Raw genomic sequence first — 27719 nt, 5'->3', positions numbered from 1 at the left:
AGCGATCCTCGGGGAGCGCATCTCCAGCAGCAGGGCGGAGGAAGAGTCCCAGCACTGCGGGTTCGCCCGGTGGGCCGTCAGGGGGTCGACGTGAGCCGGCTTCTGGCTCTGCAGCGGCACCGCACACATGCAGCTCAGCACAAACACTGTCGCCACAGGTGTGTTCAGGAGCACTGGGACCATCTGCAGAAGACGCACCACGGCAGGTGTTTATGTGTTATCAGTAAGGTGAGCTAACTAAATATAGCTCAATATTTAGCTATATTTAAAGAGTGTGTATATATTTAATATAGCTCAATATTTAGCTATATTTAAAGCTCAGCAAGTTAACACCTAAAAACTGACACACGTCTTTCAAAACAAGTGTGTCTTGTTTTAGGAATTACCTTTAAAATTATGTAATGTGGATGCAAAAAGCTTAATGCATTTCAGAAGGCACATATCTGCAAACATAGAGGCAAACATATGCCCCACATCTTGTATTATACAAGGTCCAACATTTATTACAGGCTAATAATTTGCCCTATAAAAAAGTGTCGACCTTAATCTTCTATACATATTATTCCTTTAATTAACCAGGAAACGTAAAGTACATCCAACAATTAACAGATTTGTAATAAACCAGAAAACTGAATATAGGATCGAATATAAATGATGAAAATATATAAAAGTATTAAAAAAGTAGTCTAAATAAAGTGCAGTAATGAAATTAAATGTACTTACCACCAAAGCTGGGCCGACTAACAAGACTGGTGTTGATTGGAACTTGGTAGATATCTTTTGGGTCTTAATAGACGTCAATGCCTCCCTCCTTTGCGAGCAGTACTTTGCGAGGTGTACTACCTTTATGTTTTTAAATATGTACTGCCTTATTTGTTCAACCTTTAAAGTACAATTTTCTGGCATTATCAATGTTGCCGGAGACTTTTGATCATGTTCAGGTAATCTTATTTTCAGTGATATTTTATTTGTTTATCAGCTACTGTAATTATTTGATTATCTTTGTTGCATTATTTCTAAATTATTCATTAATTGATTAATATTGTGGAAACAGTGCAAAACTAACTTCTGAATTACCCTTGAAAGGGTACAAAATATAAATCTGTGTCTTGAGGTTTTTCACACTGATCAACTTGGTGAATAAATCTAGTGGCTCTTCTAACTCAATAATGATCAATACTTTTAGTTTATCTCATGTGGTTTCTTTCCAAATGTGTCAAAAAATGAGAACATTTGCATCAAGGTATTTCTTAATATGACTTTGTTCAGAGGATCTTGCCCAACACGAGAAGCTCTGTATATAACATGTATGTCCAGCAGCTTCAGAGCATCTGATTTAACTTCTGCCATGTGCCAATCTGAACTTGATTCTTTTTCATTAAAAACTAAAGAATGTTTGTGACTATATCTTTATTCATAGCTTTTAGTCAGTGGTATATTGTGCTTAATGTAAACCCAAGACGTTTTCAGATAAGAAACCGGCAGAAAACATAAGCAATCTGACATCAGAATCTTGGGCGGTTCTGCTCTCTGTAAAAAATAGCTGAGTCATGAACGGTGTTTCAGTGAGTGGTGCACGAGTCACATTTCTATGCTTTTACTGAAATGTCACATGCATACCTGATCTCAAATGTAATTACTTTCTCAGTGAGAGGTCAGCACTAAATGTACTGGGAAGGTTTTTTCCCCATTCATTCATTCTTCTGATGATGCAAGGGAGCAGACTTTATGACAATTTCCACTGCAAATCCTACATTATAACTTTTAAATGAAAACCATTTTCAGATTCATATTGAAACACAAAATGTGTTGTTAGGATGCTTCTAGACTGGAAGAGAGGGTGGAAGGTACAAATTATTATTATTAACTCAGAAGGTATTGTTTAGTGAGCATATGTTATGAGGGAATGACATTCTAAAGATTTAAATATATCTATCGCTGTGTAATACAGTAAAAATAATTTCTTGAACATTTGTAAAGTTGACCTTGCGTCCTAACTTTTGACATGATATTAGAACTCTTACACCCTCAAGCCTAAAATAAAATAAAAGTTGACCTCCTTAAGGATAAGGAGGTCAACTTTTTCCTGATCTTTTGGATTTGTTAGTGAGGAGAAGCTTGTTCTGTGAACCATCCCTGAAAACTGGTCCAACCACACACCACAGTACCTGAAACTTAAAATAACGAGGGGACAAGGTCAAGGACAAGTCTTTGGTCACAAGTCAAAGTAAAATCTCAAGTTTCTTACAGTTGTCATGAATGTTATATCATTTCATTGTGTTCATTATGTTCATTATGTTCATTGTGTGTACATTAGCTATCGTTGGTGAGAGCTAGCGTATTCATTTAGACATAGCAATCAATTCCTTTAGCTTTAGTCTCGTAAATGCATAAACACCTTGTAGAAAATCTGTAATAAGTGACTTGGGTGTGTGAGGACTGGAGAAGGACTTTCGCGGCAAACTCAAGGAATTCCTGGCAAACTCAGGAAGGGAAAGCAATGCTTGGATCAGGCTGCTGTGTTCAGCTGATGACGAGAACTGTGGACCCGGACTTGGGATATTGGTGAGTGGTGGAAAGAGCACTTTGAGGTACTTCTCAACTCGACCAATACGTCCTCCGTGGAGGAGGCAGAGTTTGATCATTCAGGGAATCAAGACCCATCCCTATCCCTGACAGAGGAAGCTCCTTAAGTGGACATCAGGGACAGTGGCTGTATAGTGGCAGATTGGAATGGTTGTTCCCATTTTTAAATAGGGTGACCAGAGGGTGCGCTCCAATTATCTGGGTAGCACACTTCTCAGCCTCCCTGGGAAAGTGTATTGTAGGGTGCTGAAAAGGAGGCTGAGACTGATTGTCGAAGCTCAGATCCAGGAGGAGCATGTCTTGGAACAGTGGACTTGCTCTTTACTGTTGCAGGTCGGTTGGAGATGTCATGGGAGTTTGCATGTGTGTTGTGCACTTGGAGAAGGCTTTTTGTCCACCAGGGAGTCCTGCGGAGGGTACTGTGGGAATAAAGGTGTATTGGGGTAATTGCAACAAGCAATCCGGGCCTTAAATAGTGATAGCTGCGTCTGTATACTTGCCACAAAGTCAAATGCGTTTCCTTCGCCAGGGTTGTCCCTTTTCACCAAATCCGGTGTCTTTTTGCGGGGCAGTTTGCAGCAGAGTGTGAAGTGGTCGAGATTAGAGTCAGTACCTCTAAGTCTGAAGCCATTGTTCTCTTCTGGAAAACCATTGATTGTGCCCTCTGGGTTGGGAGAGAGGCCTCACAAGAGGGTTCACTAGTGAGGGTAAAATGGAGCAGGAGATGGTCAGGCAGTTCAGCAGCCCCTCTGGTTGTTATCTGAGTTACCAACATAATGAGATTAGATACAAGTGGCTGGAATAAGCTTCCTTCGTAGGATAGCTGGGCTCATCTTTGGAGATAGGGTGACAAGATCAGACATCCGGAAAGGAGCTCGGAGCAGAGCGGCTGCTTCATCATGACGAAAGGGGCCATCTTTCTGCATCCTGGACGCCTCAATTTAGAGATCCAACCGGAAGTACAACCGGTAAGAGGCCCCAGGGTAGACACAGAACACATTGGAGGGATTACATATCACATAATCCCATATCACATAATCCCATATCACATAATCCCATATCGCATAATCCCATATCGCGTTATCCCATATCGCGTAATCCCATATCGCGTAATCCCATATCGCGTAATCCCATATCGCGTAATTCCATATTGCGTAATTCCATATCGCGTAATTCCATATTGCTAAATGTCTTGCGTCCCCCAGAAAGAGCTGGATAATATTGCAGGTCTTCTGTAATGCACTGCCCCTATGCCTGCAGCCCCCATGACCTGGCCCTGGATAAGCAGAGGATAATGGACGAATGGATGGATTAATTTGGACATTTTAAGAAATCCCCTATTCCATTTTTTTGCAGAAAGTTTGATGTTGGGATCAATACCACTTAATATCACCATGTCCACACTGGTATACAGAGAGTTATTTGCCAAATAATATTTTTCACTAAACTCAGCTAACGATCACTTGGCTGTAGCTTAATAAAGGGGCCGTACACCCTTATGGTCCCAGGGTCATCTTTGTAAGAGATTGGTTGGACAGCGATATCAATGTCATCATCAAACACTGCAAGAAACCGACTAATTATATTTCCCAAAATGTCAAATTACTTTAATAACTTGTTTTGTGAATATGTGATTGTTAAAAGGCCTTCAAGTAATAACACTGACTCAGACCAATGTGAAGCACCTTAATATATGCAGCGGTCTAGTATATATTTCATTGTTTCCTACAATAATCCATAATGTGTACATGTAACAAAAAATAGAGTTGGCGTCTTAAATTTTCAGTCATGTATCTTTGATACTAAAAGAGATCAAATGAAAACAAGTAGTGATGATTCAGCAGAGAAAACACAGAAACGCTCAGATAAAATTTGTCAGTAGTTTATTCATCCGTCCAAATGTACATGATGCAGTGAGAGAGGGACACCGGATGATGAGTAACATGGAGGATTACAACGATGCCAGTGCTATGGCAGCACCTGGAACACACCAACTATCAGCTGGACTGGAAATAATAGCCCTGCACAAGAAAACTGTTCAGGCCTCGATATGTACAGGCACCATACAGTGTGTTTGTGTACGTGCGTGTGCATGTGTGAGATTAAAAATATCAGACCGGATGAAAAACACACCAAAAATTATTTTCAGGTCCACAAATGTAAAAGGGTGCTCTCTCGCTTTTCATTGGAAATATTAATTCACTCTTTTTTTCTATTTGTCCATTCATAGTTTGAGTACGAAGCAAAGTGAAACCAGACGTAGGAGTGGCCAAATACAAACGATTAGCTGATTAGCAGAACGTTTTTGTAATTCCATGACTACGTTGATATTAATTTACCCATACGTTTGTGCAATATCTCTCTTTGCATAGTAAATAAAAGTTAAATGTTTTTGTTGTTCACATGCACCTATCTTTTGTAGCATATTTTTCTTGCAGATTTTGGGGACTCCCATATAGAATTATAAGCCCACTATAGTGAATGCATGCAGCGTTACCGGTTGATTTCTGCTAAGAGTTTATGAGAGCAAAAGGTTAAGCCAGTATAGTGGGTGTTGATGAGGGCTGTTACGTGAGACCTGGCTGGACGCCTGCATGGACGGACGTTATGCCCTCAGCAGTAGGAGAGGCACCACTGGATGCAGACAGAGGGGAAAGTGCTCTGTGTGCAACAACATCCATATGTTCAGGTGATTGGTTCTTTGGCTTCTGAGTCACTGTTGAAGATACTCCGGGAGGGGGAGGGAAGGGGTGTCTTGTGACATTAATCTGAGGCGATATCAGTCTGAATCCCTCTAGAACTGACATGCATCTTTCTCCTCGACCACCATAGCTACTCTGTCCGCTGAATTTTACCTTTGACCGAAAGGCCAGACAATGGCAGGAAGCTGTGCAGCGTGCGATTACAATTTTGGCCCAAATCCCATTTTTTGTCAAGAACATTTACCAAAAACACCCGCTATACAACATGCTAAGATTAAAAAAAATAAAAACATAAGGAATTGATGTTATTTTAAAATATGCTGTTATTCCAAACCTGAACTCTTCATGTATGTACAATTGTGTGTGTGTGTGTGTGTGTGTGTGTGTGTGTGTGTGTGCATTCACTAGATGGTCTGCACTACCCATCTGGGTCCTCACATGCAGCCTCCTTAATCATCTACAGCCCCTAAAACGTGAACTATAGGAGCTTCAACCATCTTTCCACTGGGTTTGGTTTTTAACGAGGCTACCCCTGTATTAGAAAATTCAGTTTTTTTTTTTCTTTGTATGTGTTTGCGGTATAGCTTTCGTAGCCATGCAGAGCCCTGCAGAGAAGGCTCTTCATGCCAGGGGGCCAGCAAGCAGCACGCTTTTGCGCGAATAATCATGCCAGGTGAGAGAGTGGTGTGGATTCCGCCTGAACGCCTGTGCACTGGCACTAAAGGATGGAAGAGGAGCTCTGTCACTCTAGAGATCAGGGTGGGGTTGGGGGTTTGTTACATGGGTGAGGTGGAGTTGAAAAGGCTGCATTTCTAACGTCCCTACGATGGAATTTGTTAAAATGTCCACTATGTCTTTTTCAAGTAAATCTAATGCCAAAGATCAGCAGTAATAAGTGCAGTCCAGCTGTCAGGTAGCCAACTAAGGGAGCCTTGAAGGAGTCCATCTGTGATTGCCGTCTCTCCTTCGGGTTAAATGGCGGAAGCGTTGGGGTCGTATCGCCGTTTCTTCACATTTCTTACATGGAGACAAGAAACAGGAGTCAGTGTATGCTATAATTCCATCTGTAACACAGCTAGTGCAACCTGGACAAGCAACCACACTCATATCCTCACTTTAGAATAGTAAAGACTCGTAAGTAAAATGCCACTAACAATTCATTAGCTATTGTTATATTCAAGAGAAAAAATGATCTCCATGGTTGTATAATTATTCGAGGACTTCCAAGAAGGGATGAAAGGCTGGTCCATGTTGAGCCAGTGTGGCCTTGACTGTAAAGAGGCAGTCGGAGGTATTTATATTCATAAATCTTTACATCCCAATTCATGATGATTGACAGTATGGTAAACATGATGAAGACCATTTCTATTTAGGATCCATTCCACTCAAGTCTTCATATTTTCTGAGCATCGGAGAGTGATTTAAATGAAAACTTTCACCCGGTTTCAAATGAGCTAATGAATACATTTTGAAGGTCTATGAATATAAATGTCCTCTTTTGCCCTCTTGCAGGCAACTTCCGGCCGGCTTGTGCGTGCAACATCAGTTTACAAGGTGAAGAAGTGTAGGAGACATTATTACCAGTTTTGATGGGAAAGACATTAGTTCCACTCAAAACATAACAATCTGGGAGGAAAGAGCTAACATAAAATACATTCTATAGAAGAGGGAAAGAGGAGACAACCACATAAACAACAACCACAGCAGCAGCAGCAACAATACCTACTACCACAACAGTGGGACAACAACAATACGACAACAGGAGTGATGCATAACCTCCCCGTACTGTGGCTTGTTGTGGGGCTTCTATCACTCTGTCATGCACCTGTTCCAATAGTAGGCCAGTTGAAAGTGGCACTATTGATGTGCGTGGTTCATGCAGTGCAATGCGCCGTGTCTGTACCAGGTCTGTGAAGCAGGCAGCAATGGCAGCTGGTGTGGGCGGGGTCCGAGAGTCCTGCTCTGCTCTAGGGCGGAGCCTGGCCATCTTAGGTGGGTGTGGCCAGCCATGGCACAAAGGCTGCGGCCAACAAAAAGGGTCCTGGCTTCTGTCTCTGTCTCTCTGTCGCTCTCACCATTCCATTTAAAGTCTCACCCTCAAACAGTAACGGACTGAGAAAAAGATCACGGAGGTGGTGAGAGCATGACAACCCTGGACCAAATCAATCTGGGTTTGGCTCAGCCTTTGTGCAATGAACTGACCTCCTCCAAATCAACAAGTTAACATGCAAAAATGTTTCTTATGCTGTTTTTCTTTCCTTCTTTTTGTGTTTGTTTGGGTGAAGACCATGATGCTTTGCTAACTGGCATGCTTCGGTGGCAGCAGTGTTGTATTTCTCAGTTATTTTTTAGGCCTATTTAACTTAAAATGTGTAACACCCCTGTCGCTCGAGACAGCAGGCTATTTAGCAGTAGACTTAACTTATTTATCTATTGTAGAATAAAGTACATTTACTGGTTACACAGAGATATTAGAGACCTATCTTTGGATTTCAGAGGGGAGAAAGATTTCAACTTATCAATACAAGCATACACACGTTTAAAAAAAGTATTATTAAGCTTTTAAACGTATTGTTTCCCCTCTGTTATCAGGACTTAACATGCATGTCAAGCGTAAGCTCTGCCCGTCCGATCAGTTTGAGGTTCTGCTACAGATCAACAGACGAGCTCCACATGGAGCCCAGTGTCTCTCCAAATCACCCTTTACACATCCATCCACGCATCCTCCTCTCTAAAAACTCCTCTCTAAAAGGACTGCACACCGGATGGAGTTGAGCAGTTTAGATATGTGTTAAGCATGTGTTTGTGTATTGTCCACACTGGGGTCCATATTCTGTAGTAGGACCTCAAACCCTGATGTCTAGAAGCAGCAGGGATGCTAGAGTTACAGCAGGAGAGGCATGCGGCGTGTTGCTTACTTAAAGCCCCATCCAGTCCCCCCCAGCACTATGGCAGCCACAAGGATGGCTCCGGCGATGGAGCCTATTATTAGATTGGTGGCACTAGGACCTGTAAAGGGTTATGGGGAAAAAGACATGAGTTTCTATACTCACTTACTGTATAAATAACATGTAACTATACAATGACGATTTCACATGGAACAGAAAACATAACCATAAGTACTTGTACAGTAAAATGACTGAATCTGAGTTTGCATGCCCCCTTTAGTGTGTAACATGTGGATAATGAAGTAGAGGCCCTGAGAATCTTTACATGTATCTGGTGTCAGCTGAGGTAGTGATTATCAGTGGTTTGTCCATTTAGGTTGTGCAGAAGACTAGACCCTGGGTATCCATCACTATGAAGGTATAATCAAACACAGATTGACAGGTGATGTGTATATGTGGTCTGCAGTATGAGCAGTAGAAATGTTTTAAGTGTCCCAGTCACCACACAGCCTACCACTGACTGACAAGCCAGGTCACTAACTGGATATTTCTCAGGACTGTTTTCCACCTAAATGCCCCACATGCCCCAGAAAGGAGAGGATCACAGGAGCAACCACATTACGACTAAGAATTAGAGAAAGAAAAGGGACAAAAGGGAAGAAGAGGGAGGCTGAAGAAAGAGGCTTGTAGTAATGGGGAACAACAGGAGGTGGCAGAAGAGGAGTAGGAAGGGGAGGAGGAGGAGGAGGAGGAGTCCATCAATCAATCACACAACACTGAATACATCCAATCACATGACAAGTATATGGTCATCACCAACACACAAGAAAACACAAAGCCACCGGGACGCACATACGGGCTCAGGCCGGCTCACGAGACCGCCCGCACACTGAGGCACCACTATGAGAGGAAGAGCTGTGAAAGGGTTAAAGATGCTTACTCTATTCCCCACCCTGTGCCTCCAAAAATCACCCCCAGGGCCAGAATGGTCCCTGCTACTGCCCCTATCAGCCTGTTAGTGGCCACGCTCACTGTGCAGAGGGAAAAGGAGCATTATTACCACCTAGTCAAAAACAAACAGCAGGCGTCTGCTTCAGAGTCATGGATGAAGTGACACGGTTCCCTCTGTGACGCTTTCCACCCCCTTAACCACCTCGCCCGTCCCCCCTGTGTCAGGTGTACAACTTGAACTGTGTGTTCATTTCATCTTCTAAAAACATAACAAATGTAACACTGTTGTTTTATTCTCCTGCAGTCGCCATCTTACATTGAAAATCTTTTAGACCCGAGTACACCTGTGAAACTGTATGCTGACTCCGATCTAACAGTGTGACTGACAATGACAACAACGTATATACAGTTTATAAGTCAGCGTAAAACGTGGCTAAATCAAATCAGTGTACATAAACGTGTGTGTTATTCATTCTATCGGACAGCAGAGGTTGAAAGAGGTGGAAACCGACCCTTGGGTCCTTCGTCCTGAGTGGCCTCAGGCTCTTTAGGCGGGTCAGGCATGCTACAGTCTGTCCCCGCCCAGGTGGTGTCACAGGTGCATGTGGCTTCATTGTTGCACACCTGTACAGATCAGACAAAAATAGATGAGGTGACGAGGGAAACGTACGAGCTGTAAATAAAGTTGCTGACACACTGGGATGCTATTTGGGAACCATCTGGATTTTTCATCCACAGTTAACAAAAGCTCCCACATAAACACTTACTACACTGTAAAAAGTTGATAAAGATAAAGACACATTTCTGGAAACTGATCCAGATGAGATTAATTATATTATAGCTCTACAATGGCATTTTAAGCCATGTCTGCTGCTTCATTTAGACTGATATAATTATGCAAACAACAGCAGAGACAGTCTACAGGCAGAACTTAATCTAATTGATTGAATTACACAACAATGGCTGGATGAACCACAATGTACTGGAACCCAATAGGCCTTACTCACAGCGGACACCTTGACTTTATAAAAGGAATAGCACACGTGTTACTAATTACAATAACAATGGCTCAAACTGTTTATTATTAATATTATCATCATATATTATCGATGACTACATTTCATGTAAGTGTGCCAGTGGCAGGGTGCTGGTATTACAGTCCATGTTGGTTCCCTGGACACAACAATAAAAAACAGTTACCTTACAGCGAGTGGGCTGCATTTGTCCAGTTTGCTTGAAGGACCAGTCTAAGATTTATATGATGAAGTGAAGCCTTGCAATACCTCAGAGAGCAAAGCGTAAATGGTGTGTCAGTGTACAGCAGGACTCACCCCATGGGCAGAGCACACCTGTCCATTAGGTCCACTAGGGCAGGTGCTCATATTGAGTGACTGGATTGGCAGACACTTGTGGTCAAGGCACATCATTGACGGGCCACACGGAGTCCCATCCTCCACGTAGCCTAAATCAGTCTCATCATCCAAAAGGACATGGCCGCCACTGTGAAGAGAGGTGTGAGGGACGGAAAGGGGGAGAAAGATACGGAAAGAGGGGGAGGGAGCGAAAGCTCATACATGGAAGATTAAACCAGAAGAATGGGACTGCGGACGACAGTGAAATGTTATATCAGCTCGTAATATCTGGTAGTATACATGGATTTACCTGCAGTCTACCAGTCTGCCTTGAGGGTTGAAGGAGGCTAAGGTGATGTCTCCTTTCATCATGCCGATGCGTGGGTTGCGGCCGATGTTGGTACACAAAAGGTAACCACAGAACACATCACTGAAAAATACAACAGAGAGAAGTCTTTGCAGATGCCAATCGTCCACTTAATATACATTTTGCCTTGTCAGGTCTTCCTTGTTCTAAAAACGTTAACTTTATTCCACATAGTTAACCCATCCTAAGCAGTTTAGGATAAGTGGGTTGCTGTAAAGCGCACAGGGAGCAGCTTGAGGTTCAGTCTCGCTCAAGGTCACGACATACGGAAAGCATGAGCCGACATTTTGGTTACAAGACGAGTCTTGACAACAACAGTCTCCTCACGGTAAGCTATTAAAAGAATGCTTGACCCTTAAAATTACCATTTGTAAATCAATTACTCACACCGTGTTACCTCGACTCCACGGTGAACTAAATATCCCAAAACTAATTAAATCCTTGATGAATTCAAAATTGAACTCTTCCGCCACTACCATGCACTATCATGCACGGACTCACAGTGAACCTGAAACACCAGCATGACACTGGATAAATGAAATCTGGATTATACTGCAGGAGTTGTAGCAAGGTTTGTAAACGGATGAGTTGATGTGTCGATAGAGTTTTGCTGTTGTTAACCTGTCCTCCATTTACCGGTACTTCAATTCATCAAGGATTTACTCCATTTTCGGGTTCTCCGTTCATTGCGGTGGCATGAGAGCAAAACAAAGTGTACTTTAAGAATGTGAAGTAACATGTGGAGTAATTGATATGCAAATAGTTATTTCAATGGTGAAGTATTCTTTTAGGGCTGCACGGTGGTGTAGTGGCTAGCACTGTCCCCTCACAGCAAGAGGGCCGCGGGTTCAATTCCCGGTCGGAGCGGTCCTTCTGTGTGGAGTTTGCATGTTCTCCCAGTGGCAGCGTGGGTTCTCTCCGGGCTCTCCGGCTTCCTCCCACAGTCCAAAGACATGCTGCAGGTTAATTGATCTCTAAATTGCCCATAGGTGTGAGAGTGAATGGTTGTATGTCCCTACATGTGCCCTCGATGGACTGGCGGCCTGTCCAGGGTGTCCCCTGCCTTCGCCCTATGTCAGCTGGGATAGGCTCCAGTGCCCCCGCGACCCTAATGAGGATAAGCGGTATTGAAAATGGATGGATGGATGGAAGTATTCTTTTATATTTGTTGTCAGTTGTGAAAATCATCTTATGTTGAAAAGTGGCCCTGCATTTCCAAATGGATGTATTTAGAGAGCCTCTCTGCCAAAACACAATACTGCAAATGAATAAAAAACGGTTGCAAAAAGTCAAATGTGCTGAGCTTGCAAGCTAAAGGAAAGATGCAGTGATATTGAGAAGGCTGCAAAACAGCACAGTGTGCTCTCTGTTGCCTTCTATTGGTTGCCTTCAAAAACATCATTAACCTCCTTTGATGTCAGTAATAAAAGAAAATAAGGAAAAAACAAATATAAATATAAAGTACCGTCATGCTGTTACTGATTACTCTAATTTGTCTTGAAACTCACTGTTTGCTACACTGGATCCATTTGTCTCCATCTTTTCCACAGTTGCCCTTCTCTGTGCCTTCTGTGTTCAGCTTCTCATAGCAGAACTTCTCAGAACCTCCAGCCTCTGAGGTAAAGAGAAGAGGCATGACCTGCACAGCACTGACTACAGTGAGTCTCCTTTCCATGCAGTATTTCTGTATGATGATATTCTGACACTTCACTATTACGAGCTAATGCGTAAGGAATGTTCATCTTACTTGACCCCCAGATGTATTTACACTGGTTTTCTCTGGTCTTGCACTCTCCGCTGTAGCAGCGTCCCTTCAGAAGGAGAAATAACAGGATCGTAAATACATTCTCAGTCAGCTGCTCCCCAAACTGCTATTCTGATGCAGGAGTGCTTCATTTCTGATGTCACCCGGTGCCTACCTGGTTTACCTGGCAGAGGTAACCATCTTGTTTATGAAGATTGGGAGGGCACTGCAAACAAGTCACAAAACAACACTTCTTTTTAACCATGCACATGATATTAAATGTTGAAAGAATGAGCATTTAGAAACCAAAAACAACTGTAACAGTTGAACACAAGGACACCTGTCCAGAGTCTCCAGAGCAGGTCTCTGAGATATCACAGTCGTTCACAGCATAGCGGCAACTGAAACCTCGTGGATAAAACTGACAAGAAAAGGAGAGGAGATACAAGTCAGAGGTACAAATAAATATGTTGTGCTGTAAAACTGTAAAAAAAAGAAGAAAAAAAAAGAAGAAGAAGAAAAAAATGGAAAAGACCAAACTCCTACCAGACATGTGTTATTGCAGCACGGGCCATCACTGCAGTGGGCCCCGTTGGCGAGGGAGCACTTCTTGCAACATTCCTTGTAGCACTCCTGAAAATAAACGGGGGAAAGAGCTTCATCCATCTGAACAAACAGACGACAACAAACAGACCCGACGTCCTGGAGTAAAAAAGACACGTACCGCTCTCGCTCCGCAGTCGCACTCCTCTCCCACCTCCACAAATCCATTACCGCATTCTGTGGCCTCGAATAGCTAACAGAAGAAGACAGGCGAGTGTAAAGGGCGGGGCAGACGTGTGATTCATGGCAGTCGGGGGGCAGAGTTGTGAGAGTCTGACCTTGGTTGGCCTGTTAAACAGACACGAGCCTCCACCTTTCAAAAGGAACTCCTTGTAGTCTGAGATGCTGCATTTGGAGAATCTCCGTGGGTGTTGGACCCTGAAGAGAGAGAATACCCGGTGATAATTAACCAGAACTGTAAGTGCCGACCAATCATGATGGAAGCACGGTTCAACATGCTGTCGGGTGCCGTGTGTGTGATGAGCAGCTTTCCAAGTTAAAGTATCTTTTGCACACACACACAGGTTACCTGTTTAAAGCTATTTATTAATGACTTCTGACACTGCTATAGATTAATGTTCACTGTACATGTTCACAAAGTATTCACACTGATGAGGGTTTAGTGTGAGACTTTTTGAGACCTTTTCAGTTCCACATAGAATTCATTACCTGTCCCAATCCTGCCGTCTTTAAAACCAGTGGGAACGAAATGTCCTGTAATTATTACAGAACATTATATTTCCCATTCCAACTAACATAATTATTGAATTAATGTAACTTGGACCAGGAAGTTTTTACTTAAAACTTTCCCATTATGAAACGACGAGCTTCCCGCTGTAGCTAACGGTAGGGACAGTCTGTGATAAAGCCTTTTTGTGAACTCCACAAAAAAAGATTATTGCACAGTCTACCGTTGAAACAATCACATTTGTACTTAATAGGTGCATAACATCTCCTGACAGCCAGCAATCAGATACATTTGTGAACTAACATTACTGCCTAAAACAGGAGAGAACATATCTTAAAGAAAATATAATTTAAACTTCTTTTAATTAAATTAAATTATTCAAGACTTATTTAGGACTTTTTTAAACCTGCAGATATCCTGTGACAGTACTGTCAGAATATCTTGAGAACAAGTTCAGCGCATGGATCACTTTACATTAAAATGATATAAAATGTGTCCATTAATTTACACAACTGCTATCTTGAAATGTTGATGCACCGTGTCCCTGATTCAGCAAAGCACAGGAAATAAAATAAATATGGCAATGGGAGCAGATGAAAACACAACACAATGAATTCCTATGATTTAAAAAAAGCAGCAATGAAATGCCTTCATGTACAAGGACCGGGAACAGGTTACTTGTAGAATGTGCCCCTTGTCACTTTCATCACATAACAGTAGTTGATAGAAGCATGCTGACCACATGTATACCTGGTATTAACATGCACTGATCAGTTTATTCTTTAACTGACTAAATGGTTGGTTAGGAATTGTGTAAAACAAAAGGTTTGACAGTGAACAGAGATTCTGAATAATCAGTAAGGTCAAAACAGAACATTTATCTACCAGTTCTGCATTAATTCTCACACTCCCAGAGCGGTAATTACACCTTTCGGTGAACATAAATAAGCATCTGTAATTGTCCCTCTCTAGTGTGTGTGTGTGTGTGTGTGGGGGTGTGTGTGGGTGTGTGTGTGTGTGTGTGTCTCAGGGGTATGTCGGACATTACCCAGTGTCCTCCATTATGCAGCCAGTCCATGAGTCAACACAACCACATTCCTCTGCAAACAGGAAAGAGAGGACAGAAAAACCACAGAAGCAGAGAGTGAGATGGATGCTCTGGCAGAAATAGACACACTTGCAAGGTTTTCAAGACAAGCATTTAAACACAATATGCGAACATGATTTATACTTTATCATCTCAGTGAGAAATAATCAGTGGATTTAGAACCTGATATCCAGCTGAATAATTCTATTTTTCCCCGTCATGCTCACAATCTCCTCTCAAGTTTGGCCAGTTTCGGGACCATAAAAATAATCTCTCTGATGGTTGAGCTTCAAACATGGCAGCTGTTCTATTCTGACTCTGCCTCATTAGGCACTGTGATCTTAAAACTAATGGCATAAATCATCTACTTCGAGCCTGACTGAAAGTCTACTTTTGCACCACTTTTGCAAAGAAAATCAGTGCGTCTCTCCATCTGCCTCATCTGGCTCATGTAAGAGTTGACGAGAGACAGTTTGGTCCAGTCAAAAGGCATGTGTTTGTCCTGTAGTTACTAACTCCTGTTTTAAATGCATCTAAACAAATTTAGGTTTCTAAAGATTAAATCTGAGAAAAACCCACTTTTGTCATGTAGACATTTGTTTTAAGTACTGCCTTACATGCAGGCCATTTGCGTACTTATTGGACACATCAATTAACACGAAACAATATATTATGCTACTTTTTCCCATAGGTTTCTACCCTTGCCAACAGTTATGGTTTATTAGCTAACGTTTTCAGATTTAAGCTGCCATGCCAATGCAATGGAAGGATAATTTAATTTCTGATCCTCAAAGCACATTCCTATGTCTCGGATTAATCAGGGTGAACCACAGACTACTCGGTAGACAGTTTTATTGAGAACTTTGAGAAAAGAACAGTCGTAATCTTAGTCCATTTCTATCTCAAAACATCAGCAAACTACAGTACATTATGTTGGACAGTTTTGTCCAAAATAAACTTACAATAAACCTACAACTATCTGCATGGTTAAATACAACTAGGGGTAATAGCTAAATATGTTTCCTGTAATTTCAGTGATCTGAACATTGAGATTTTGTCTCTGAATAGCATGCCCTTCATTTACATTAACTGAGAGATAACAACATGTGTATCATGTATACTTCTCCTGGAGGCTGGGTCCCACTGGATACCCAGGTTCTGAGCCAGGCTCTGGGATAGAGACCCTGCCATGGACCAGCTGGTGCCGTACTGTGGACACAACACAGAGCAGGGATTATTCACCTGCAGTCACTCTCTGTGATGCAGAGTGATGCTCACTGTGAGACAGCAAATCTGACCTCATTGACCCCTACTCCTCGGCTCCCAGAACACATGCCTCCAAAGTATGCCGCGCTGCTTCTGCGATAGTGGAAGGTCACATTTCTACAAGATGATGAAAGAAAGAGGCAGACATGAACAACAGATACAAGTAGAAGAAAAAAACATCACATTCCAATACTTTATTTTACTTTACTTTCACCCAATACTTTATGTAAATATTCACTCCTGAAGACACAATGCTATTTTAATACCATGAATTTACAAAGACATACAGAGAGAATATAATGTAGACAAGAAGCCAAAGCTTTGGCCAGGCTGCATTGAAATCATCTCAATGTTCGAATCTTTATATTCAAACTAAATACATGTCCATTATTACAAATGTGTCTCTATTTCTTTGATTGTTGTTGATTGTTAAATGTTATTGTCTAATGTTATGCACCACCCGCCATGACAAATTCCTTCTATGTGAAACATGCTTGGCAATAAACAGTTCTGATTCTGATTACAGATAAATGTAAAGTATCCAATTGTAAGTTTACATGTACCTTTAATTAAATACCTTTAATTAAATAGCACGTGGAAAATTGAAGAAAAAGCTGGAAATTTAAAGAAGATTATTGCAAATAAAGCTTAAATCTTGTCTTAAAATTGAAATTAATACATTACATTTAATTTAGCTGACGCTTATATCCAAAGCGACCTACACTCATGTTACATTCATACACCGTAGACACAGCTACAGGGAGCAATTCAGGGTTAAGTGTCTTGCTCAAGGACACATCGACTAGGGCGGAGATTGAATCGCCAACCCCCCTGATTGAAAGACGGACCTGCTAACCACTGACCCACAGTCGCCCAATAAAGAAGGCGCACCAAAGGGTGATGCAAACATATTATATTTAAATGAAGAACTTACGAGAAGAGGTGCACAGCGTCGGCATGGTGCTTGATGCTTTGCTGCCGGTACTTGGAGAAATCCCGCAGCATCTCCAGCGGCCTCACACTGATGGGGATCTGATCCTTGTCAGTCCAGATCTCCACAGCAACGAGCACCACTCGTGTATGGAGTTGCTCTTTGAAGATCTGCCATTGAAGCGCGCAGTGAATGGGAGGAATAAAGAAAGGCATAGAGAGAGAGCGAGAGGCAGAGAAAGAAAGCAGCAACAGCACAGGGAGAGGAGAACAACACTGGGTGTGAATTTGAATCTGTACTGTCTGAGGAGGACAGATGAGGGGATGCAGCACACTGGGGAAAAGGAGGAACAGGGGAGTGTTATTACACATGACGAGTGCAAACACCCGCACAATACCACAAGGACTAACAATAAGACAACGATGGGGCCGACTGGGGTATACAGCGATGTACTCCATTATGACACATGAGGAGGACTTTAGCTGTACTGGGTAATACATCAATATGTTCACACTGACATATTTGGCAGTTACCATTGTTTCAATGCCGGAGTGTTGTACTTATGCGACATCGAGGCTACCTCATCATGGGTGAAATTTTATATTCTGCTGTACTCAAACAACAAATGTGCTCCACCTCCACCAGCTGCGACATTGAAATACTACTTAGGCCCAAGGGTTAACGCATCATCAGCAATAATATTCCAATAATTCTCCCAATGGGACCATTCTGCCCAACTAGTACTTTAATATATATATGTTTGTATGTTTGTTTTAAATATTATATAGGTGGAGGCTTCAAATAAGCCCAGTTGCCTTTTTGTCTCTTCCTGCACTGTGATGTTCATTTATCTCTGTTGTGATTTTTATTTTATTGTTGGAATTGTGCAAATAATTAAAAAAAATACTTTCAGTACATTTAGCAGTTAATACTTTTGTAATTTTCCAAAGGGAAATCTGATATGTCAGACTTTGACTTGTAACAGAGTGGTATTGCTATTGTTATTTATGTTAAATGTATGAGTCCTTCTTCCAGCACAGCTACTACAGTTACTATGTTCACCATATTCGTGTCGTATGTGTCGTGTCGCACTTAACTAAACAACAGTAACTAAACAGGTTACTCACAGCATCCACAAAATTCACCACCGACTTGGCAAAATTCCTTGTGTGCTGCTTGGTCTTGTGTCGTTTATACTGCAGGCAGAAGGGAACAAGTACACATATAAATAAGCTGCAGTGATTTGATGGTGCTCACTCAGTATATTATGCTAAATTCACTGCTCCCTCTTGTGTGTGTAGGGGGGGGGGGGGGGGGGGGGGCAGAGTAGGTCTGAAACATTAATGAGTTATTTTTTTAATATGTATGAGAAACTACCAGTTACATACCATACTGTGATCACTAACAATCATGATCTCCAAATACTTCATCTCCTCAAATACACTGCGAGGCATCTGCAAAATAAAAAAAACACCAGCAATTATCAGGAAGGTGATTGTTTTCTGTATAGTCCCATTAAGACCACGCATTTGACATTGACCACACTATCTGATGCAAAGTTATGAAATTCATTGGATAACAATTCAAGGGTGGGAGAACTAATGTTTTGTTGCATTGCTTTTTAGAGCGGTGAGATCAGAAACGTACTGCTCGCTTTTTCCTGCGCTTCAGCCAGGACAAGTCATCCAGCTCTGAGAAGAGCTGCTCCTCCTCCTCCTCAACTATGAACACACATAAGGAAATAGTGACACTTCAACTCACATATTTACAACTGGGTTGTGTATACCTCCTTTGTGAGTTTAGCCCACAGGGTTATGGCTTTCTGAGTTGGTTTTTCCTCCCAGAAAAATCCCAAATGGTTTCCCTGAATTCCCCATTAAGTACTCAGTTAAATTAGAGTAAACCCGCACAACTTGGCAAAATGGTAGAAGTGGTCGCAACACAACATGTCATGCTTTGTGAAAATATGAAAGTAAAGTTTGACATCCATCACTAACGTTATTAAATCCATTCCTGTTATTTGCTCAAGCGTTTCCCCTTTCTGAAATTGTCTTATATTAAAGCTCTATAAGTAAAAAGGAATAATTTCTTGTGGCCATACGGGTGTGCTTTGTGGTGAACACACATACGGGGAAGATAACGCCAGAGTCAAAAGAGGTGTGGCGATGATCAGAGGTGAAATGTTGGAGGGCACAGTGAGGAAAGCACTCACCCTGTTCCTCGGAATCATTGTTCCACCGAAGGGAGGCTGTTCTTCTTAGTTTGTGAGGCCTTGCAGCTGTATCCTGCATGGGTGAGGCAAACAAGCGTTCACAGCCAAGAGTGAGACGAGAAGATTGATACCACCCTTGAGTTTGTCTGTTGAATATGAATATGAAGCTACAGCCAGCAGATACAAATGAGATACAACTCACCACTTGTAATACAGCCTGATACTGAAATTAACATATACAAATACCTTTAAACAATCTACAAATTGAGTATACCAGACCTAAAGCTAATGTACTAATGAGTAATGAGTGATTAGGTTATGCTCAGCTGAAAGTCTAAAAAAGAGCAGAGGGTGTTTGTGCATGTGAGGTGGAGGTGAGCGGGTCAAAACCTTTGTGTGATACATATTTTGGTTGCCTGCGACAGGAATAACTTACGATTGAATGAGTCTGTTGTAAGGGCTCAATTAGATACACATAGAGTCCATCGTCAAACATCCCACTGCCGAGCAAAGAGAGTAGAAAAGAGAGAGAAGGCAGTCGATACTGAGTCAATAGGAGCTGAGGAGCAGAGATGAGTGTATCCAGAATTATTCTGAACACGGCAATGATTACACACAATTCTGCTGTTCACTTACTGCAGCCCGTTGCAGGTAGATAAGGCCACATGGGAGTTATCGTTCCCTCTCACCTGACCGTGGTAGTAACAGTGCTCACCGCCCTGAGGGGGAGAAGACACAGCATTACTCGCATCACAACACACAGGAATGTGCATACACTGACAAAAGAGGACTCGGATTCACCACTACATGGTGAACGTGTCGTATTTTTCACTTAATTATCGTGAATTTTCTAACGTCTCCGAGGAGGTAACAGCTGGTCTCACAGATGCCGATTTGGTGCATTCGCAAAGCATTTCAGCAGGGGGTCTTTGCCTGTTGAGATGTGAAGTTAAAACATTGCAAGATGGGTCCTGGCACTGTTTGTGACTCAGCTGTCAGATCCAGGGTGAGCAGAGGACATTCACTCCCCTCTCTGCTTCTCTCTCTCTCTCTCTCTTCACCCATCCCACGCTGCACTGATACTGCAGAGGGCTTTCTCTCCCTCGTCATGTGACCAGAGCTCCAGCAGGAGGCTGCAGGAGAGCAAAACCCTGCTGATTCAGCTACAGTATGCCCAGCCCTGTGCCTGAATCAGCAGCAGCAGCAGCAGCAGCAGCAGCAGCAGCAGCAGCAGCAGCAGCAGCCGGAACCAGCTCTCATTCCCAACATGTTTTCTCCCTCCTCTCTTTATCTCCTCTTTTCTTTTCATCCATGAAAATCATGTACTTTCACATTTTAATCCACCTACCTACCTATCTGTCTGTCCGTCTGTCTATCTGTCTGTCTTTCTTTATATCGATCAACCCATCTCTTCTTCCTGTACATTTTGTTCTTTTTACTAGTCTGCAAAAGAAGATTGCAGACTAAGAATTTGCAGAAGGCTTGATGATAAAAGCTGGGAAACAAACTGATTTACATGAAATCAACACTCACATCTGTTCCTGCCTTTTGGTTCAAAGTCTATTTCCTAAAGTTGAGACAAAGCATATTTATGCTTTTTTGCTTTACCGACAATATGCGTGACAAAATAAAAACAGCAGCAGTAGAAAACACAGAACACTGAGCAGGTGTGTGCTGTAACATTTTAGTCACAGCTCACGAAGACGTTACCTTTGACAAAATAGGTTTGCCCGCCTCATAGTGGATCTCAACGTAATCTGAAGACAGCAAGTCACTGTAAAAATAGAAATTGCACTTGATTAAGGTTGACAGATGTGATGCAATACAAAAAAAACACAAATAGAGTCTCTCTGCCTTTGAGTTCTCTGACTCACACATTGTGGTTTTCAACAAGAAGTGAGTAGTGCTTTGGTTGACGTTTAAACAAGAACACTCATCGCCACTGTGCCTACACAAACACACCCATAGCATCTCAAAAGTGCAGCGGATATGTTAAATGTTGCCTCCCCTCAGTAAGAACTATGACGCATTAACTCCAATAAATACTGTCACAACAAGAGTCACATGATCTACACAATAATGTTTTCAAAGTGGCCTTAGGTTATCATAGAGAACCAGAGGATTAAAATAAAAATCATCACGACACTACAGAGATCATCTACAGAACAAGGTTCCTCCTCAAATCTTTAAAAATTAGATCACTGGTGGAGAAACAGCACACATAACAGGAACAGAAACAAGTTGAGTTGTCTGAAAGCTGCCAATGACGCCTAATGTGATGAATGATTGCAAGGCCTCGACTTCACCTTGAACACAACGGTCCTCCTGGCAGTTCCCGCTATCTGAGTCAGCGTCCCTCACCATTTCCCACACTCAATCTGTTAGCTGATAGCTGACTTCAAGAGACTACAATTTCTGCCACAATGGCGCTTTTTTTCCCTCGTAACCTTGCAAATAAAAAAAAAAAAACATCCTACTCTACACAGGCGTGTAGTGGCGTTGCAGCCGAGGAGAACAAAAAGAAAAGAACAAAAGATGGAAGTGATTAATCTAGTTTTGTCACACCAGCAGTGTGACATGTTTGAGTGATGCTCAGCGACACAAGAGCAGGAAGTGCACCCTTATGAGAGGAGAGTCCAGGCATGAGAGAGATTCCTGAGTGAGGGTCTATTAATAGCGTGACAGATGAGGCAGGGCGAGGAGAGTGGGCTACGCTTCGAGAAGTGGTGTTTGTATGGGCGTGTGTGTGCGTGAGAGGGAGTACACCACTGCAGCGCATGGAGGGGTAAAGGCACTGTGTTTGTATGGGTGTGTGTCTGTGTGTGAGGACAGAACTGCAGCGCGTGGAGGGGTAAAGGCACTGTGTTTGTATGGGTGTGTGTGAGAGAGCTGTGAAAGTGTGTGGGGCTCTTGAGAAGGGAGTCCTGCCCTGAGGTCTCTCAGTTCACAATACAGCAGCAGCAGCAGCATCTGGGAAGCGAGACATTGGCCGAAGCAGAGAGGGAGGACTGAAGGAACTGCGGGAGGTTCTCGCGCCTGGCGCCAGATCAAATGCAGCTCTAAATCCTGTAGTGACACTCGTCAGTACTGTTCCCACCTCTAACACATGGAAATAATGAGTCTAAATAAATAGAGATGCTCTCAACAAGCAGCACTCAATCTATTCACTTTTCTCCTCATATATTCACTTTTCATTCTATCAACATGGGATTTTGTTTCAACTGAGAAAAATATCTTCTCTGTTGCAGTCCGAGGTACAGTAAGAGATTTGCAGATAAAGTAGCACCCATTGGCAGGTTGCAGACCTATCTATATTTAGATCAGTACCGTCGCAGATACAACACCAAGCAGAATTCAAACCCCTGTTCTCACATAAAAAAGGCACACACTGAAGTTAGCTCATGTATCTCACAGACAACCTACGGTACAAGCACAGCGCCAGGAATCAAGGTCACGCTCTCCAGTCTCTGAGCTGCTGCCGTATCATGTGGTGTTTCCTGAATGAGGATAACGTACAGGACAACATCTCTAGAAATGTGACGTGTGGTTGTTTGAGATGGGAATGACAGGGCAAGAGTGCAATTCCTCCTGTGTCTGTCTCTATGCTACTTAACGTATGCTGCAAACAATATACACAAAACACATATGTGTGGCGATATTTTCACCTCTGCTTCTTTTCTTTTCCACAAAACCTTACTGAATATATTCAATTTAGAACAGATGGGAGAAAGAGACAGGCATTGAATATTGAGGATGACTCTCCCATTGACCTACCTGATACATGAGTATCAACTCAAAGCCAAATTCATAATTCGTGGAGCCTCTCCTATATTATCTGACCTTGTACAGTTGCACAATAAAACACACAGTATTCACTGCAGATAACTGCTGAAGTCTGCACTTTGTAGGATTCTACAGTGGCACTGAAATGATGCTCACACTTAGAAAAAGATAGCATCCAGAGCATGAACACCAAGCGTTCCACTATTAGTTAAAATAGTTTTATTTTTTGATACAGTGATGACATTAATTTTTTATGTATCTAGAGACTGAATACCAGCAATCCAAATGTTTAAGTCTTAACATCTAACAGCACTCTGCAATGCAGACAACATAACGTTACAATATTTTATGACATAATCTAGCTTTAAATCACATCAAGGGACTTGGAATCCAATCAACATTTTAAAGTCCTTGTACACACGTGCATTAAGCCTTCACGCATGCAGACCGGTTACTTTGCGAAGGCAGCAAATCAATATCATTGAGTGTCCAGAGCATCGTGTCTCCGAATGGGACAGTGATCACAGAACACAGACTAACTGTCTCTGTGCTGATTTTGATGCAAACCAATTAAGCCCCATTAAAGACACAGACTTTGGTTTTCCAAACCCTTGTCTTAAACAGTCTGTCTGTAGTCTGGCAGCTGAATCAACATTGCTTTTAGCTCTCTGGAAACTAGGTATTCTGGAAACTAATGCGCTGACCTATTCAATTACAGTTTCCCTGATTACATTATGGGGTCGACTGACGCTGCATTAATCACTGATCTGACATATAAAATAACATATAATTTACAAACAACAGTCATCTACAGATGGGAATCACATTGGTTGTCAATTTAGTGTCAGCTATGACACATATTGCTTGCTCACAGTCAGTATGTTGCAATTTCTGGTCATTGTTCTAGTTGATGATGTTTTAGCAATATCCAATAACATTTCCTACTTAATAGAGCTAACGTGCACATTCAGTTTACATTCTGCCAACGTTTTAGTTTGTTCAACTTAAGAGCCCTGCATTAATAAATAAAACCCTATATCACAGCTTCCTTTTAATGCTTTCATTTAATGTTTTGTAATAGTATACTACAGTATTTTCTATAATATCCATAGGGAGTGTCAGTGTGGCTCTGTTGTGGCAGGAAAGTTTCCACAGCTTCTCTTTAACCCCCGGATGAATAAGAAATACCGATGTTCTGCTAATTTCAACCATCTGCACATACTGTCAACATGATCTTCACAGCAGATCTTTTTGTGAGAGACAGACTACTCACTCACACTGGAGGTTCAACCACAAGTCTATAGGTTTGTTATGATTAAAGGAGAAATGTTGGGTTATTTCCCCGTGGTATACTTCCCGTAAATATGGCTAATTGTGACTCTGAGTTGTGCCAACTTTGCACTTCCCAACACCTTTGTAAAGATTCGGGTAATGGATCATTTCACAATCTTGTAAACAGAGGAAGTAGCCCCTGGAACTAAAATATATTGTTTTAGCTTACATGAACTACTGTAGTTAGATAGGATGAGAAGGACTTACGTGTTCAATGATAGATCCAGAGCAAATCGGGTGCCAAAGGCCTCTAACTGGAAACTGGCTTGGGCGAGGTGGACTGCCTGTAAGGTAGAAAAGACTTGTGACTACAGATGGTGCAAGAAAAGTATAAGATTATAGCTTTTGACGAACCTAAATTCTCCAGAGTCCACCTTCAATATCCTCTGGTCTACAGCACAGTGCAAAGATTACAGATGTGGCAGATAAATGGCAGATGGTAATACACAGTGGGTCTACTGGAAGAATAGCTTCCTTCAACATGGTCGCTCTGGCATCACTCCAGCTCTTAAATGCACAAAGCAGCTGCTAATGTGCTGCATGGGATGGGTGTCTTTGCTTTGTCAGACACTGTGCAGTAAAATGACATTAGGTCTAATACGAGAATATGGATTTAAAACTTTAACGCCTTGTCCACACAGCATGCTATTATGTGACTACACCTTGCTGCAATTGATCACAAAGCTATTTTTAGGAAGTAACTTCTCACCACATCCCAGTATTAATCTCCCCTCACCCATCCTGCCTCGATGATGGCTTACCTGCCCCTCTGTGGCTTGGTCCTTGACCCGGGTGTCCAGGTCATGGTAGGTACTCTCCGAGTCCTCGTTTAGGTAGTATATTAACCGCGAGGGGTAGGTGATCACATGCTCTACTGCATGGTGTGTTGTGTTTTCTGTAGCAGGTGCTGCAGTTTCCTGTTGCTTCAGCAGGGCTGGCACTGCGTCCCCCTCAACCTTGTCCCATACTTGAGAACCTGCAAGACAATTGCCACCGCTCAGACATGAAAAACCTGACACACACATACACACACACACACACACACACAGCCAGCTGTGATCCTTAATTCATGAAACGCATTGATAACACTGAGGCAAGTGGCCACGGCTTTATTGCGTTTCTTCTGGACACAGTTCGGAATGATTGGTTACATGCTGTCTTAGACTGACAACCACATATGGCTGATTTATAATACATAATATAAATAGCTTAATTTCATTGAAAGGTACTTTAGGTATGCGTATTGCCAAAGTGAAAAACTCTGCACCAGAAAGATACTTGCAGTGTTATTATGCAATATAAATCCAAATTGCCTCTGATAACAATAGCATGTAATATCATGCACATGAAGTAAAAGAGTCCCAGCAACAGTTAATTCAAATATGATACTCATACATAATCAAGAGCACTATTTCTTTATAAGCTGAACAAAAGATGCTGTGGTCTGCATCATGCACCATCACGCAGAAGACGCCGCATATTAAATCAAATATCATTTTTTTAGGGGAGAGGGGTGGGGGGGGGGGGGGGGGGGTGGGGGCACGATGATTTGCACCTGCAGTACATAACCAGAAATGATTGTTGAGCCCAACACAGAAAGTGAAAGCTGTATCTAATTAGAGGAAAGTGACAAAAAAGCCAGCAGGCTATTGCGATACATACCGGATGACGCTAGTGATAGATGAAGCCAAGGCGAAAGGATGCTCACGAGCAAAGTGGCCAGAAATATCAAATGCATGATTCATATTTGATAACTGAAATATCTCAATATCAACACGTCAACGCAGTGTATAGCTCGCGGCCCATCGTGCCGGGGGACGTGCCGTGCAGGGGGGCTTTCTTCATTAATCCAGGAGGCACCGGGCGGCTTGCTGCTGCAGTAGCGGCTGAGGAGGAGGAGGAGGAGGGTGAGGAGGAGAGAGCGAGGGAGGGAGGGAGGGGGTGAGCAGAAAGAAGGCGGTGGCCAGGCAGCTACTGGAAGTCGACCAGCAGGCTCCTCCTCGGTGAGCAGCGAGGTTTCCTTCCTCCCTCCTTCCTGGACCAGGAAGCCTGTGCAGGTGACCTCGAAGGCATGGCTGTAAAATCCCATCGAGCAGAAACAAAACAGGAAATGACCCGCTCCCACGTGACCACACACTAAGTATCTGTGTTATGAATACGAGACAGGCAGCATTTAAAATGGTATGGCTTAATGTCTTGGTTATTGTTGTAGCCTAACATGTAATACACGTGTATGTTTTAGTGGAGGATATAAGCATGTCGCCACTTCTTTAATTGCACGCGTCTAAATGGTCCCCTCCTCAAATGTTGAACAATTTCACAATATTATTACTGTATTCGGAATTTAACTAAAGTAGAAACACAAAGGTTTTAGCAGTTAGATATACATAATAATATAAAGAAAAGTGGCAATTTTTGGCTAATTTAATAACTGATATATGTATTTGTATAGTCACATTTGAATATTTATGGTTGATAAAGCAAACTTGACCACTTTATATACTGTTGTGGAGTTGTTTAACCTATACTATTGTCTCATATTGTTGAAGCTGATCATATTTTTTGTATGTAAAATCCTGATATGCAAAGTAAAAGTAACTAATAGCTTTTCTTTTTAAATGTATAGTGGAGTCTAAAGTACAATATTCCCCTCTGAAATAAATGTGTTGAGGCATAAAGTCGAATCAAGTAAAATAATCAAATGCAATAACCTCAAACTTGTACCTTAGTACACAAGCAAATGTAGTTGCCACTCTTAGTACATAATTGCATAGTCATCTTATGATGGAAGAACTTACCTTAATAAAATAATACAACTACAATGACATAGTAGAAAAGGAAACACTGGATAGTGCTTTCCCAAAGTCAACATTTTCTATTAATAAAATCCATTAGTAGGGGCCCATACAAACTTTAGGCACCATGCATGTTTGATGTATCTCTACCACATGGGTAGACAGTGTTTTAGTGACACAGTCGAACAAGTAAACGTAAAAGGAAATGTGAGATGTGTGGATCCAAGTCCAGTTTGTTGAGACACTAAAGCATAAATGATTTTTGGTTAAGTGATGTTGATTGCTTCTTTAAAGGCGCTACATTTCAAATTCAGAGCATGTACATTGATTTAGGGATGTGGTGGAAAATTACCTTGTGTCTTTTTAAGCTGAAATGACGAATATCGTAATCCAGAATTTATCTTTTAAATAATGTATTCTTGCAAGAACCCT

The 27719-nt window shown here is 42.0% G+C and overlaps 1 protein-coding gene across 5 annotated transcripts; it reads right to left on the bottom strand.

Moving 5' to 3' along the window:
- Positions 1 to 4453: 4453 nt before the first annotated feature.
- On the bottom strand, positions 4454 to 26547 carry LOC117750224 (disintegrin and metalloproteinase domain-containing protein 23). 5 transcript variants are annotated; one of them, XR_004611782.1, is made up of 27 exons: positions 26155 to 26510; positions 25254 to 25504; positions 24700 to 24776; positions 21088 to 21151; positions 20014 to 20096; positions 19814 to 19877; positions 19378 to 19450; positions 18813 to 18886; positions 18554 to 18619; positions 18293 to 18361; positions 17169 to 17335; positions 16267 to 16351; positions 16090 to 16177; positions 14930 to 14981; positions 13472 to 13571; positions 13315 to 13386; positions 13137 to 13223; positions 12931 to 13011; positions 12766 to 12816; positions 12594 to 12657; positions 12355 to 12460; positions 10790 to 10909; positions 10459 to 10627; positions 9640 to 9751; positions 9117 to 9207; positions 8207 to 8297; positions 6289 to 6305 (listed from the first exon to the last, which is right to left on the bottom strand). XR_004611782.1 is itself a non-coding variant. In XM_034561321.1 (26 exons), the coding sequence occupies exons 1-26, from the start codon at positions 26228 to 26230 to the stop codon at positions 6260 to 6262; spliced, it is 2352 nt and encodes a 783-aa protein (XP_034417212.1). In that variant the 5' UTR covers positions 26231 to 26547; the 3' UTR covers positions 4454 to 6259. The 5 variants fall into 5 exon arrangements, 4 of the variants coding, with proteins under 4 accessions (XP_034417212.1, XP_034417211.1, XP_034417214.1 ...); XM_034561321.1 differs by lacking the exon at positions 9117 to 9207 and having other exon boundaries at positions 4454 to 6305; positions 25254 to 25468; positions 26155 to 26547; XM_034561320.1 differs by lacking the exon at positions 9117 to 9207 and having other exon boundaries at positions 4460 to 6305; positions 26155 to 26545.
- Positions 26548 to 27719: the final 1172 nt, after the last annotated feature.

The sequence above is a fragment of the Cyclopterus lumpus genome, chromosome 21, assembly GCF_009769545.1.
Source record: "Cyclopterus lumpus isolate fCycLum1 chromosome 21, fCycLum1.pri, whole genome shotgun sequence".
Taxonomy (NCBI): domain Eukaryota; kingdom Metazoa; phylum Chordata; class Actinopteri; order Perciformes; family Cyclopteridae; genus Cyclopterus; species Cyclopterus lumpus.
This window is presented reverse-complemented; position numbering and strand designations above follow the sequence as displayed.

Excerpts from the sequence above, each read along its gene's own strand:
- LOC117750224 (XM_034561320.1), bottom strand. The coding sequence starts at position 26,230 with ATGCATTTGATATTTCTGGCCACTTTGCTCGTGAGCATCCTTTCGCCT. Across the intron at positions 18,620-18,812 it reads AGCGCAGGAAAAAGCGAGCA|ATGCCTCGCAGTGTATTTGA; the intron begins GTACGTTTCTGA and ends TTTATTTTGCAG. Across the intron at positions 8,298-9,639 it reads TCAGGACGAAGGACCCAAGG|GTCCTAGTGCCACCAATCTA; the intron begins GTCGGTTTCCAC and ends AACCCTTTACAG.